The sequence below is a fragment of the Prunus mume genome, linkage group LG4 (genome assembly GCF_029339155.1).
Source record: "Prunus mume cultivar Tortuosa linkage group LG4, ASM2933915v1, whole genome shotgun sequence".
Classification (NCBI taxonomy): Eukaryota; Viridiplantae; Streptophyta; class Magnoliopsida; order Rosales; family Rosaceae; genus Prunus; species Prunus mume.
The window spans coordinates 2,838,196-2,851,180 of NC_142701.1; the positions used below are offsets into that span (position 1 = coordinate 2,838,196).

The window sequence follows — 12,985 nt, forward strand, 5'->3', positions numbered from 1 at the left end:
TCCAGGCCTTTACAAAAATGATAAATACTTTGTATGCTAGAGATGGATACAATTGGAACTGCCATGGGAGGAGTGAAACTGTGAGAATGGCGCCAGTTGGACGTAACTCGATGGTGCTAAGTTTCAACTTTAGATCGATACCATAACAAGGTTGATTATGAAAAGAGAAGCCAACGTACTTTAAGCTGTTGTGAAGCATTTAAAATGGTAATCGTATCAGGAAGATGGGCTTGAATTCAATGACTTCAAATTTGGGGCAGAGGTCAAGAAGGGCAACCTTGGAATTCTAAGACAGAGCGTCTAAATTTTTCACTTCCAGCCCGAATTCAAGTGTAGCTTTGAGTTGTGTTTGTGTCTGTGCAATGAGCTTTGGTTGCGTTTTGAAGTCATTTTGAGGTGATGATTTTGATTGATTTTTTGGTTTTTTCCACCGCAAAAAGGATTCATTTCTTTTTCGTATGTTTGATAAAAAGCTTTCTGAGTAGGGTGATTGTGTTTTTGGGACAAGATATTTTCACCCTTTTAGAAGCCTCGCATTCTTCAAAACAGATAGGTTCTCCACCCTGCTTGAAAAGAGAAACTATCATGCTTCAACATATCTTGAGGTTTGGCTAGAAGACCAAATACAGGAAAAAATCTTCTATACACATATATAAGGATTTAATCTTTTCTTGATGTCACGAACCCTTCATTGGCCTAAGTCTCATGGATTTTCACACTTGGAAAGCTTCAATTTTAGGCCATGACTCACGCAAGACAGTGAAGACTGCTTAAATGTGTCATGATCAGTCAATGAGGTGCTGTAAATGAGGATGTCGTCAAAAAATACCAGGACAAATTTGCGAAGAAACAAAAATATTGTTCATCCAGTGGAGAAGATGTGCACCAAAATTGACCTCAAAATCAATTCATTTGCATCTAAAAATTTTCCCAACTTGCACATAAAGTTTCAAGCATACTGATTTTTTTTTTCTTATCAACAAAGTAACTATGCCATGCCACCTAAATTAGAAAGAGCTTAACTTCTTTTCTTTTTTTAATTATTATTAATGAAAGAGCTTAACCATATGATCCATATAATTTAGATTAGATTAAAATATAATATCGTTTGATAAAAAAATAATTAAAAAAACCATATTTTGAAAATAATATCAAATCAAACTAGTCCTCACTAAAATCCAATTTTTTCAATGGATAGCATTTTGCAATGTTAGGCCATCTCTATCTCAATAGGCTAAAAGCCAAATTTCCACTTTTTAGCCCAAAACCCTCCTCCAATCCATACATAGGATGGGGCTAAAAACCTGCCCACTTTTCAGCCCATCTTAATATCTTATTGCCTGGGCAGGTTTTTATGGAAATGTTGGAAGAACAATTTCCCTTTTTTTTTTTTTTTTTTTGAATAATTTTTTTAAAATAAATTTATTTATAAATTCTCCAAATAAAAATTGAACCATTGCTATCAGCTCCTGTGAGCCAGTGCATTATTGTTGTACAATAACAAACTGACAACAGGCAAAAAACCTGGAAAAAAGAATTATGGAGCATCAGATTGTGGTGGTGGTCCTCACTCTTCCACTCCTACAACTGTACCTTTACTTTTTAGTCTTCTCCTTCTCTTCCCCCTATTCCTCCACCACATCCCAACCCATTAATATCTTCCTCTTGCTCATCTTCAAAATAGCTCCATCTTCTTTTATTTATTCGTATAAATATCTGGGGCATCCATGGAGGTCATGAGTAAAATTAACTTAAACAAGCAGCTGAGGATGGAGAAGCCCCATGTGGTGGTCAAGGAGGAGGAAGAGGAAGATGAAGAATTTGATCATCATCAGCAACAGGAAGATCATGATAAGAAGAAGAAAGGAATTGTGGGTGGAAGTGGCTCTGTGAAAAGATCAGGCACAAGTGGAGGTGGGACGAGATGCTGTCAGGCTGACAGATGCCCAGCTGATCTGAGTGATGCAAAGCAGTATCATAGAAGGCATAAGGTTTGTGACCTTCATTCCAAGGCTCAGGTTGTGCTTGTTTCTGGGCTGAGGCAAAGGTTTTGCCAGCAATGCAGCAGGTTGGGGCTATCCAATTTTCTTGTGATTTTTATCTGTTTGATTAATTTTTTTCCTCTGTTTTTTGTTTGGTTTTGTTTCTGGGGTGTGGAATTTCTGGTTTGTTTTACACTTTTTTGCTATGACTTCTGCAGAAAAATTTGTACACTTTTGTTGTTGCTGGTTTCTTCTATATGGGTTTGGGGAAACTAGCTTAGTGTTGATGGACTCTGGTCTTTAATTGTTACTTATTTTCTTATATCTCACTTCAGTTTGCAATTGCTGGTATATGCCTGCATGAAATTTTTATTTATTTATTTATTTATTATTCTTATATAATAGTAGTTGAAGATTCCTTCAGTTCAAGTATATTAAAGTATATTAATAATTTAAAAAGAAAAATGTCTTTTGCTATATAAAGTGATTCCATTGGGATTGTCTTCCACGGAGGATGAATATTCTTTCTTACTGTTAGACTTAGATGTGGCAATACTCATTGGCTCTTGTCCACAAATGAATTTGTTGTTAGGTTACCCTATGTGTTTACACCTTGTTAAATGTTGCGTTGCAGATTTCATGAGCTGCCAGAATTTGATGACACCAAACGGAGTTGTCGTAGGCGTTTGGCCGGACACAATGAACGGCGAAGGAAGAATTCAGTCGAGTCTCATGCAGAAGGCTCGAGCCGCGATGGTACAGGCACTCAGTTAAAGGATGGATGTGGCCAGGGTGATAATGGTGGAAGAATTCGCATAACCATTCAAGGAAATTCCGCCTACAAGCATTTCCAGATCAGATAAATTTATCAAGCATGCTCTCTCTCTTCTGTCATCCTAGAGATGTAATAATAATTTTAGAGTTCCATGGTAGATATATGTTCAAGATTTCTATTTAGGTGAAGCAAAAATTCCAATTGAACAAACGTTTCGATCCCGGAAATTGAATAAACGTTTAGCACCTTCAGATTAGCTGCTCGCTTTTCCGATGTGTTCTTTTGTTAGCAGAATGCTTTGAGTGTGAGATTTTGTGGCTTAAGATTTGAACTGCTGAATCTATTTCAGACCTTGATGAGAATTTCACGGAGCTGCTATAAAAGTTCACGAGATTCTTAAATCTTGTTGAAGAAACTTGCTGTTGGAGCAAGCAAGTAGTGGTTGTCATCAGGTGTATTTTCATACTGCAAAGGAAAGGTGCTTTTCATGCTACTATACTAGCAAGTGTATAAGTTTTGTTTGATGGATCAAAGATCCAATGTCCAAAAAATGAGACCCTGTGCTTCAACTTCAAGACTCCACCATGTCTATAGCCATTGAGTCTTTTCTTTTTTTGACGAATAATGCCTTGGGGTGGGCATTGAGACCGGAACACCGAGCTACCGGATAGAAAAAATAAGAAAAAAATGGTGTTGATTAAAAAGTCAACAAACCAGCACTAAACCGAATCGAATTAGTTCAAACCGATTTCGATGCTGGTTTCATACCTTACAAAACCGGACGGACCAACCATGTATATTTAAGTCCAATACTAAGTGTCTAATCCCACACCTAATATTTCCCCAAACTCAACTTCAAAGCACCTCTCTTTTCAGCCCAATTCTCTTCGCATGAAATTAGGTCATTTCTGAATTTTTAAACTCAAAAAATAAAAATTTAGTTGGAATTTATTTTATTTATTTTAAAAAAATTATATAAAAAACATCCGTTCAAAACTGAAAAAACCAGAATTTTTGTTGTTGAAAAATATAAAAAAAAAAACTCAGTGTAGAGTTGATGCGCAAGGACAACAATGTTTTTATAACAAAGAAAATTTTCAACGTGAAATTCTAGAGTACTAGTTGATGTGGAATTTTATGAGTTGTTAGATTTTAACCATTTTGCACCCGTCATCAGCTGGCGCATTTTGGGAAGTTTGACCTCATATGCGTGCCTCTTTATTTGTTACGCATCTCTAAGCCTTTCGAGCAAGTACATGACCATGTGTATAATATTAATGCTATCGTGATTCGCAAGGCCGTGAGGTAACGCTCTCCGCCTAATAAAAGTATTTCCTACTGACAGTGACACCCATGTTTGTCGTTTTGGTAATGTTGGTTGTCTTATGGCATCAGCCGATCTTGACTCGGTCCTTCTGTGTCTTGCCTTGCTTTTCCGAGCCATCTATTGGGCTTTTTTAAAACTACATTTTCTTCTCTATTGGGCCTTTCGTTGTGAGAGGTTGTTTTGGGCTTATCGAAGCCCCCCATGTTAAAATTGGGTATTAACAGATACATCAATCATTAATGAGTCATGATTAGTTTATAAATGAGTTAATGATGGGTGGTGGATGTGACAATGGGGGTGGTTCTGGTTGTTGCGTGTGGTGGTGGTAGGGTGAGGATGGGGATGGTGGTGGTGACGAGAGTGTTGAGGTTTGCGGTAAATAAAGACCATGAAAATAAAGTACGGATGTTGACAGATACTTTAAGTTCGAATTTCTTGTCAAATAGAAAAAGAAAGAAAATACAAAAAGAAAAGGAGTATGGAGAAAGAAAGAAGACGGTAATTGGGAATGAGGAGAGAGAGACAGACAGAGGCGCGTCCACAAAGGCAACATGTACTACTTTTTCTTGGCCGTAAGATCTGATTCTCGCTTCTCATCTCAGCTCTCTCTCTCTCTCTCTTCTGTGTGTGCATTGTATAATAAAATAATAATTTGTTTGTTATATCTGTTTTTTAATTATCATTAACCTTTTAATTAATAGATTGATATAGCGGCAGCCAGCGAAAATCTCCCATTCCCAGCATCGTCTTCTTCTTCTTCTCCTTCTGGTCTTTTTCTACTACGGAGAAAGAGAAACTGATACACCCACTCGCCCATCGATCTCTTTCTGTCTTCTTCTCTGGGTGTTGTATGTAATATATCAATGCCTGCACAGAAGCGTTCTTTGCCAGAGAGCCTCAGCGACAGCGATGATGAAGACCCAACACATATCCACCACCACCAACGAGCCAAGCAATCTCGAGCTCAAGATGAATACCAACTACTGCAAGAAGAAGAAAAAGTAGTAGCAGTAGAGGAAAATGAAGAAAATGGAGAAGAAGAAGAAGAAGAAGAGGAGGAGGAGGAACACGATCGAGATGAAGCTGGCGGTTACGTATCATCTCTCTCCCCCATATTCACTGTTTTGGCTCTGCGTGTATTTGTATATGTATTTTTTCATCTGGGTCGTGTTCTGTTTTTCGATTTTTCGATTGATTGACTGAATTTATATGCTTTTGTTTTTACATTTCAGATTCTGAGGGAAGCCCATCTTCTACTTCTGAAGAAAAACCCGAGTACTCTCCCTCCCTCTCTCTCTCTCTCTCTCGTGCACACACGCTACATTTTGGCTTAGTTTTATTTTATTCTATGTCATACTTAAATATCTTCTGTGCGCACTAGCTAGTTGTAGATTTTTGCAGATTTTACTACCATTTTCGAGCAGTTTCAGAAAGCTCAATGCTTTGAATGTTGATGGGTTTTCCACGTGTCCTAAGATACAAAGTGCCGATTTGTTTCGATGAATGTTGAGTTGTCGTTGGTGTTGTTGTCAGTTTTGGTATTGTTATAAGCACTTCCCTAAGTTTCAATTTTTGAAAGATACGAGGATTAATGCTTGAGAGATTGATGAATGTTGGGATCTGAGCCTTTTTTGTGCTTGTACTATTTTTACAAAGTCGATATATTAATTCTAAAGGGCGGGTACTGGTTTTCTGATTTTTCATAATCCGGTAGTGTTCTGTTACAAATTGTTATTGATGTCATGGTTGTGGATAAGAACTTCCTGGTGGTATCCTCCAACTAGTGTTCTATATGAATTGAAAATTGCACCTGTTTATCATTTTCAAAAAAAAGAAAAAAAAAATTGCACCTATTTGTACTTCTGAGTGTAGTGCAAAGTAATGATTTCATACTTCTTGTTCCCTTGCAGATTTTTATTCGTACAACTGCCAGAAATTCGTAAAGATGTACACTGTCCAATATGTCTTGGTAACTTCTGCTTCTGAACTTTTTGAATGAAATGTCATGGTTTAAAAACAAAATTGGTATGCGTCCACTGGACTCAACTGATGAAGATGCCCCCTTGTGGCATATAGATAGACTTTTTTTTTTCCTTCCCATAAAACATAAAGCACTGAGTAGAAGAGGATGTTTACTCTGTACCTCAATAGAAAGTGTCATGATATCGTTTACTCCTCTATGTTGATCTCACATATGAGTGCTGCTTGACTGGAACTTTAAAGTGGTGTGTTAACAATTAATTACTGCGCTATAACGATTCATGCATGTATATATCTATCAAAATTCTTAGTTCACGTTTCTTTTTTCTGATGGTGGTTAACTGCTGATTCTGCTATGCACTGGCTTCTTCTTGTAGCTATGCACTGACTTCTTTTTGTTGGAATGCAATCCTGCATTGCTTGGCATGGATTCTCAGTGATGCAGAGAATGAATTCCCTATTATTAATAAGTAGTTAAGTGCTGATTCTTATAGTGTTCTCTGTAGTTCTACCACTGTTTTCAAACTATGAAATGCACCGTGGTCTATTTTGAGGCAAATTCTAGTACTTAGCTATTTAGATAGTAAGTACAACTAGCATTTGTTTAAAATTATACAAGAGTTGATTTGAGAAGGACAAATTCAAGCCAATAGAATGCATTTCAAATTTGATGCTTATAAGTGGGTTTGGCAAACCATGCAGGGCCTGCCATTTGAATAATTTGGTTGGCTCCATACATCCCTCATCTTGTCAACCACAATAGTTTGTGGGTCAAGAATAATCTGGATCTGGAAACAAGGGTTAAATAAAACCAAAACCAACTATCAATGTGTGATTTAGTCGATACGTGAACAAGGGGAAGCTTAAGAAGGGCGTGACTTGAGATAAAATAGTGAGAAAAACTCGGTGATCTATGGTTTAGCATGCTGTTACAGAATGGAGAGGGGCATCTGCCTCCTTACATTACACCCTTTTTCTGGGTTTATAAGAAAACTTCTTTTAGTTTGTAATCCCTGAATCCTAATTTTTGTTTGGAAATAAAGTGGTATACGTGGAGGAATACTATTATGTATTTAGTAGATGACTTGTCAGGCCATCGGAGCGGGACTTATTTTAAGATCTAAATGATGACAGAGATATTGATGTGGAAGAAGGGGAGCTCAAGTGTGTAGAAAACACATATATACTTGTGCTGCTGCACAGGCAGATTAAAACATTGAAATGACAACTATTCATTCAATTCCAGAGACATGGTGGTGAAGGTATTCAACTTTAATGATTCCCAAGCTTTCTGGACCTTACCTTCCACCTAGCATGCTCTTCATTACCAATGTTTGGTGTGGAAAATGTCCAGAAGGATCAATACAACGGAACACAATTTCTCTAAAAATGTTATTGTTGGAAAATTTAGTATAATCTTGAATCTTTAACACTTTTTGTATTGAGAAACAGAACTACACAAGATGCGGAGGCAGAAAAAAATGTTAAAGTTATCAATTATTATACTAAATTTTCTCAATAACATTTTAAAGAAATTGTGTTCCGTTTTATTGATCCTTTTGGACATTTTTCACACCAAACATTGGTAATGAAGAGCATGCTAGGTGGAAGGTAAGGTCCAGAAAGCTTGGGAATCATCAAAGTTGAATACCTTCACCACCATGTCTCTGGAATTGAATGAATAGTCGCCGTTTCAATGTTTTAATCTGCCAAGTCTCTGGAATATATTTATGCCAAGTCTGACAAAATAAATCTAAAACAGTCACTTGGAAGAAGTCAAATTCAATTTGAGTTTCCTGGGGGGCTGGTATGGCAGTTATCCTCACACCCATGGACTGAATCTAACTCTTGTCTTTCCCTTCCCTTGAATAAAACAAAAAAGTCAATTTGAGTTTCTTCGTCTTTGATGAATTGGCTTAGATATCTTGAAGAGAATGTGAAAGACTGAAGTCAGGATGGCCACATGCAAAAGTGTGATTGCTGATACAAAATTAAAAGCTCTGGTGACTATGAAGTGTGATTGCTGAAAATAAAACCAAAACCTCCTTGGAATTTTATATGTTGAAATGAAGAAACTATACTTCCTTGCTAGAAAGTACAGAAGAAGTCACCATAAAGTACCAAGCCCTGTACCCTGCCCGTCGAGATCAGGGCCACAGCCAAAGATCAGCTCCGTGTGGTGGAATCTTCAAATAAAGTTGTATCCTAAGACCCATTTCTTTTCTGTTTTCTCACTGTAACCTATAGTTCATGATTCCTATTGGCAACAGCACAAATGAGAAATTTATTTTATTTTTTCAAATACAGAGCAAATTTCTTCTTTAGGACATGCCAGTATCTATTGAACTTAGAACAACGAATGATTAGGGGATTGCTTTAGTTTGTTGAAATTTTGACATAATACAATCACCATTATTTGAATATATCAATTATTTAAGAAAGGATATTAGTTTAGTTTTACATGCACATTGAATTCCTGTATGGATTTCCCAAGACTCTAAATTTGTCAGCTTTATATACTCTGTCCCCAGAAGTTCTCATTAAACATCAGCAGCCATTTGGATGTGTTATTGCTAGTGGTACTGGTAACAATTACTAATGTTACGGTGATCTTGTTAAAAAAAGAAAACAGTGATTCCTGCTTCTTGTTTCGTCTCTTGAGTCTTGCTTACCTCTTCTGTTATCCATAATGCTTTATCAATCTGGTAAGCATTCATTCATCAATTTCTCTTTCCTTGACAGGGATTATTAAAAAAACAAGGACTGTAATGGAATGCCTACACAGGTTTTGCAGGGAGTGTATAGACAAGTCAATGCGGATGGGGTATGCACCTCTCTTAACTTTTTCTGATTTCCGTAATAGTGGCATTTTGATTCTCTGATTGAAAAAAAGGAATTTTTTTTGTTATAATATAAGTTGAGAACAAATCAACCTTTTTCAGTTAGTTTGATATGTAATTTCAGGAACAATGAGTGCCCCGCTTGCCGCACACACTGTGCCAGTCGACGTTCTTTGAGAGATGATCCAAATTATGATGCCCTAATAGCAGCTTTATATCCAGATATTGAGAAATACGAGGAGGAGGTATAAATTTTGCTTTGTAAATTTATATTACTAGCAGGTTGACAAGTACATTGCATACGGTCAAGAATAATAAAGGTTGCTGAATATGGAAAAAATAGAAAGGATAACACTACAAATTAGTTTTACTACAATCCAGTTTTTAACAGACATAATGAGCAAGGAGATAAATAGGGTTACTGTCGCAGATGGTGTGGCCAGCTTGGGTAATGATTGTAATCATGTTTTGAGTTGGTCCCATCCTCCATTGTATGCCTTTTGTGTGCTGATCTTGTTTTATCTAGGCCCAGGCTTGTTCCAGTGTAGGTTCTTCCTCTGGCTTTTGGGCTTCCATGCACAAAAACTAAAAAGATAAATAAAGCTTATTATTCTTGTTTCCATAAATTTTTAAATATAGACATCTAAGTGAAGACATAATTAATGACAATTTTATAGTTAGATGATTTGCCGTAGATATATGCTCTTTTTAACTTGATCATTTGAACTTGAAAGTAAGTTTTAATCAAGAAGATGGAAACAACTGTCACACTCACACACATATGCTCATATATATATGTGTGTGTGTGTGTGTATATGCAGAGAGAGAGAGAGAGAGAGAGAGAGAGAGAGGCCTACAGTATTGAAAGAGAAAATGGAAAAATTAGAAATTTATTCCTCAAAAGGATGTAGTTTTATTAAGGGTTTTGTTTTGAGAATCTTATGCATCTATTTTGACTAAATAAAGATTAGTGTAAGTTTTTGTTTTTTTTTAACGAAAAGATGTGTAAGTTTATCGTGTTTTGCAAATTGAGAATTAATTTGTGTATGGTTTCAGGAATTGGCTTTCCATGAAGAAGAGAGGACTCGAAACGAGCAGGTTAGGTTCATGGTTAAAAAATTTCTTGTAGAGATTTGGATGGTGTTGTATTTCTTAGGACATGAACACTACTCAGGAAATATGTTGTCTGGCCTGTATCTCTTTATTCATTTCACCTTATAATCATGTGGTTTCATTTGTAATCAACAGATGAATTAAGCAAAACCCTCACCAAAAGAAAGCAGGCTTTTTTTAGTCATTCTAAGATCTGAATCTTGGAATACATGACCCTACTCTTTGACCCTTAAGTGAAGGACCAAGGCAATGGAGCAAATCCAAATGGCCTTACATTTTTTTTTTCCTCTATGTTGGATACTGACGATTTTGTTCCTGGTGTGCTGTTTTATTGCTCCAAAACAGATCCAAGCATCAATTGCCCAAATTTTTCAACGACAATCAGAAGCTCTAATCAGGAGACGCACATTTGGAAAAGATACACCAGATGCATTTATTACGAGATCGCAGCGCAATAATCGGAGTTCCTTTTTAAGGAGACGGAGCTCTCGAGCCACTGAAATCCAAGGATCTGTAGACAATGAGGATGAAAATGACAATAATAACATGGGCAAAAATTCATCTTCCACTGATGAGCGACGTACTGAAGTTACTCCAAGACGGCTGAGGAGACGAGCAGGATCTCGATGCTCTCAGCCTTCTTCATCACTGGCCAATTCAAGTGGCGGATGCACTGAAAATGATTTAGAAGTAAACCGAGAGAACCGCGGAATTTCTCCTGGTATTGTGTGGAGCTCTGAAATGCTTGCTTGGGGGCGGGGTGGTGCTCGAAGTCACACACGGCATGGCATTTCTAGTGGTTGCAGCAATAAGAATTCTCGAAGCACTCGCTTATCAAAGTTGGTTGATTATCTCCGGAGCATAGAGGAAAACAATGATGAGGTATAGGGATATTATGTTGGACTATTTGTTGGGTCATTTAGGTCCATTCATTACATATGCCACCCGTGGAGTTTCTTGCTGAATTGTAGTTTCTTGGGGGCTCGAATGAGATACTACTAACTAGTTGCTTTGGCTTTCAATGAACACCGCCGTGACCCAATTAGAATCAGTACTGCTTTCTTTTTCATGGTTTTGTATCCCCTTTGATGAAATACTTCTTTGTCTGCAGTTAGATGTTCATCTCATGCTTATTTCTTTGGATAAAAGATGTACACCAAGTTTGCAGCAGCCACACCTATGCTGTCGGCCAAGTTTGTCAGTCAAGCACCTTTGTGATGTGAGATTTTTCTCCTGATATTACTAATCTAAAGATTTAAATTTCACTTGTGAAACTTGCCTTTGACTATGTAAAAGTTATGATTTCTTCTTGTGCTTTTTTGGATTGAGAGTTACAATTGGGCTGTGAAACTTACTAGTCATGCCTCTTTACCGCATCCTCTGCTGGAATTTTTGTTTGCATACTATTGATAGAGAACACAAGCATGACTCATTCTAATAATATGGCCACCCTTAAGTTTACTAGTTGTTCATTCTAAAAATGTTAATGTACTGCTCTTTATTTCTTTGGTGTTCTTCTACATTACACAATACCCATGTGCCTGTGTAATTTTCCCATGCATTTTTTTTATACAGTATGTATCTCGCCAGATGCCTTTGCTGGCAGAAGAAGTTGAATTTTTGGCAGTCAAAGGGTATCACAGTTCCAATGACGAGAAGTTGACCCTGAACCCTTCATCCTTAATGAATGATCTAGATTCTGCACCCCTTCTAGTTGATCCATGCAGATATGACCTGCAAATTCTGCAAGCAGAAGAAACTTTGGGAGGGGTTAAAGCCATTTGCACTTCCAGCAGGGACCATTTGGTGAGTAGACATTATAAGGGTTATTGTGAGCTCTCAATTTTACAAGCTCTCTTAAGATCTCTACTTTTTACTATTGCCAAGCTAAAAGGTGCACACAACTCATCTTTTGAAAGAATATTGATCCAATGAGCAAAATTTAGTCGAACGTTTCAATAATAAGCATTGATCAAATAACAAATGCATCTGCTAGTTAAAGTTCTCTCTGGTTGCATTTCATTTTACTGTTTTGAGCTTAAAATGAGAGAATAGAGTAACTTTTGATGCTCAAATGTGAAGATGCTTACATGATTTGCAGTGCCGAAAACACTATTTGGAAGATAGAATGTTATAATGAGATCCATGAAACTCCTTCATATGGCAGTATTTGTAGCCATGTTGTACAAATTGTCCTTATTGTCAATTATTTGAACCGGTTTGAAGAATGCAATCCATTCATTCACTTTATTTTTGGTTTTAAAAGATATTATCATTAACACCATAAATAAAGTTTTAAATTCATTCGAAATCCTTTCAAATTTTTTAAAATGATTTTTAAACGTATCTCTGCTGTTAATGGTATTAAAATTACCTTTAAAATCTCTACATAATGGTTGCATGAGTAATTTTCTCTTGCTAGACAGTGGTGTATTGTGGCTAGAATCATGTGGGAATATGCATAGTCCTGTTTATAATCTGACTGTTTGGCAAGAGATCATTCTCTATGATTGCATTGATATCAACAATAGTCAATGAACACTAAATAAATATCTGCTACTCTTTTCAGATTCTAGCATACAGACGGAAGGAGATTTAGTTAGGAAATTTCAGACTTGCCAACTAAATTCGTACGAGAAGATTGTTGTATCTGGCTGTTGATAAAAGAGTTACTGTAAATCGATGTAGTAAAAAGATAGATACCGGGATGCATTGATCCCCAATTCAGACATTGTTGTATTCTTGATGTTGTAAACACGTTTCTATTGTTTGTGTAATTTGATGATGTTAATTTTTCTGGCTTCATTTTAGCAGAAACGATTAGCTTACAATACATCAGTGGCAATTTATATTTTATTTTTACAATTATGGGCAGGCTTTTTAGGATTTCCCAAATCCCACACAACTCTCACACACTAAATATAGCGGCCGATCTGTGGCATTATATTTCTTACACAAATTTTAGATC

At 36.7% G+C, this 12,985-nt stretch overlaps 2 protein-coding genes across 3 annotated transcripts; both read left to right on the top strand.

Moving 5' to 3' along the window:
- Positions 1 to 1,592: 1,592 nt before the first annotated feature.
- LOC103328457 (squamosa promoter-binding-like protein 4) lies at positions 1,593 to 3,013 on the top strand. The gene is made up of 2 exons (XM_008230849.2): positions 1,593 to 2,068; positions 2,617 to 3,013. The coding sequence occupies exons 1-2, from the start codon at positions 1,728 to 1,730 to the stop codon at positions 2,843 to 2,845; spliced, it is 570 nt and encodes a 189-aa protein (XP_008229071.2). The 5' UTR covers positions 1,593 to 1,727; the 3' UTR covers positions 2,846 to 3,013.
- Positions 3,014 to 4,502: 1,489 nt separating this feature from the next.
- Positions 4,503 to 12,822, top strand: LOC103328458 (putative E3 ubiquitin-protein ligase RING1a). 2 transcript variants are annotated; one of them, XM_008230850.3, is made up of 11 exons: positions 4,503 to 4,656; positions 4,786 to 5,173; positions 5,317 to 5,359; positions 5,995 to 6,053; positions 8,807 to 8,888; positions 9,029 to 9,149; positions 9,961 to 10,002; positions 10,363 to 10,899; positions 11,129 to 11,236; positions 11,593 to 11,823; positions 12,587 to 12,822. In XM_008230850.3, exons 2-11 carry the CDS (start codon positions 4,948 to 4,950, stop codon positions 12,614 to 12,616), a joined length of 1,479 nt encoding a protein of 492 aa, XP_008229072.2. In that variant the 5' UTR covers positions 4,503 to 4,656; positions 4,786 to 4,947; the 3' UTR covers positions 12,617 to 12,822. The 2 variants fall into 2 exon arrangements, with proteins under 2 accessions (XP_008229072.2, XP_088907423.1); XM_089051297.1 differs by lacking the exon at positions 4,503 to 4,656 and having other exon boundaries at positions 4,658 to 5,173.
- The last annotated feature ends 163 nt before the right edge of the window (positions 12,823 to 12,985 follow it).

Excerpts from the sequence above, each read along its gene's own strand:
- LOC103328458 (XM_008230850.3), top strand. The coding sequence starts at position 4,948 with ATGCCTGCACAGAAGCGTTCTTTGCCAGAGAGCCTCAGCGACAGCGAT. Across the intron at positions 6,054-8,806 it reads ACACTGTCCAATATGTCTTG|GGATTATTAAAAAAACAAGG; the intron begins GTAACTTCTGCT and ends TTTCCTTGACAG. Across the intron at positions 10,003-10,362 it reads AGAGGACTCGAAACGAGCAG|ATCCAAGCATCAATTGCCCA; the intron begins GTTAGGTTCATG and ends GCTCCAAAACAG.
- LOC103328457 (XM_008230849.2), top strand. The coding sequence starts at position 1,728 with ATGGAGGTCATGAGTAAAATTAACTTAAACAAGCAGCTGAGGATGGAG. Across the intron at positions 2,069-2,616 it reads TTTTGCCAGCAATGCAGCAG|ATTTCATGAGCTGCCAGAAT; the intron begins GTTGGGGCTATC and ends GTTGCGTTGCAG.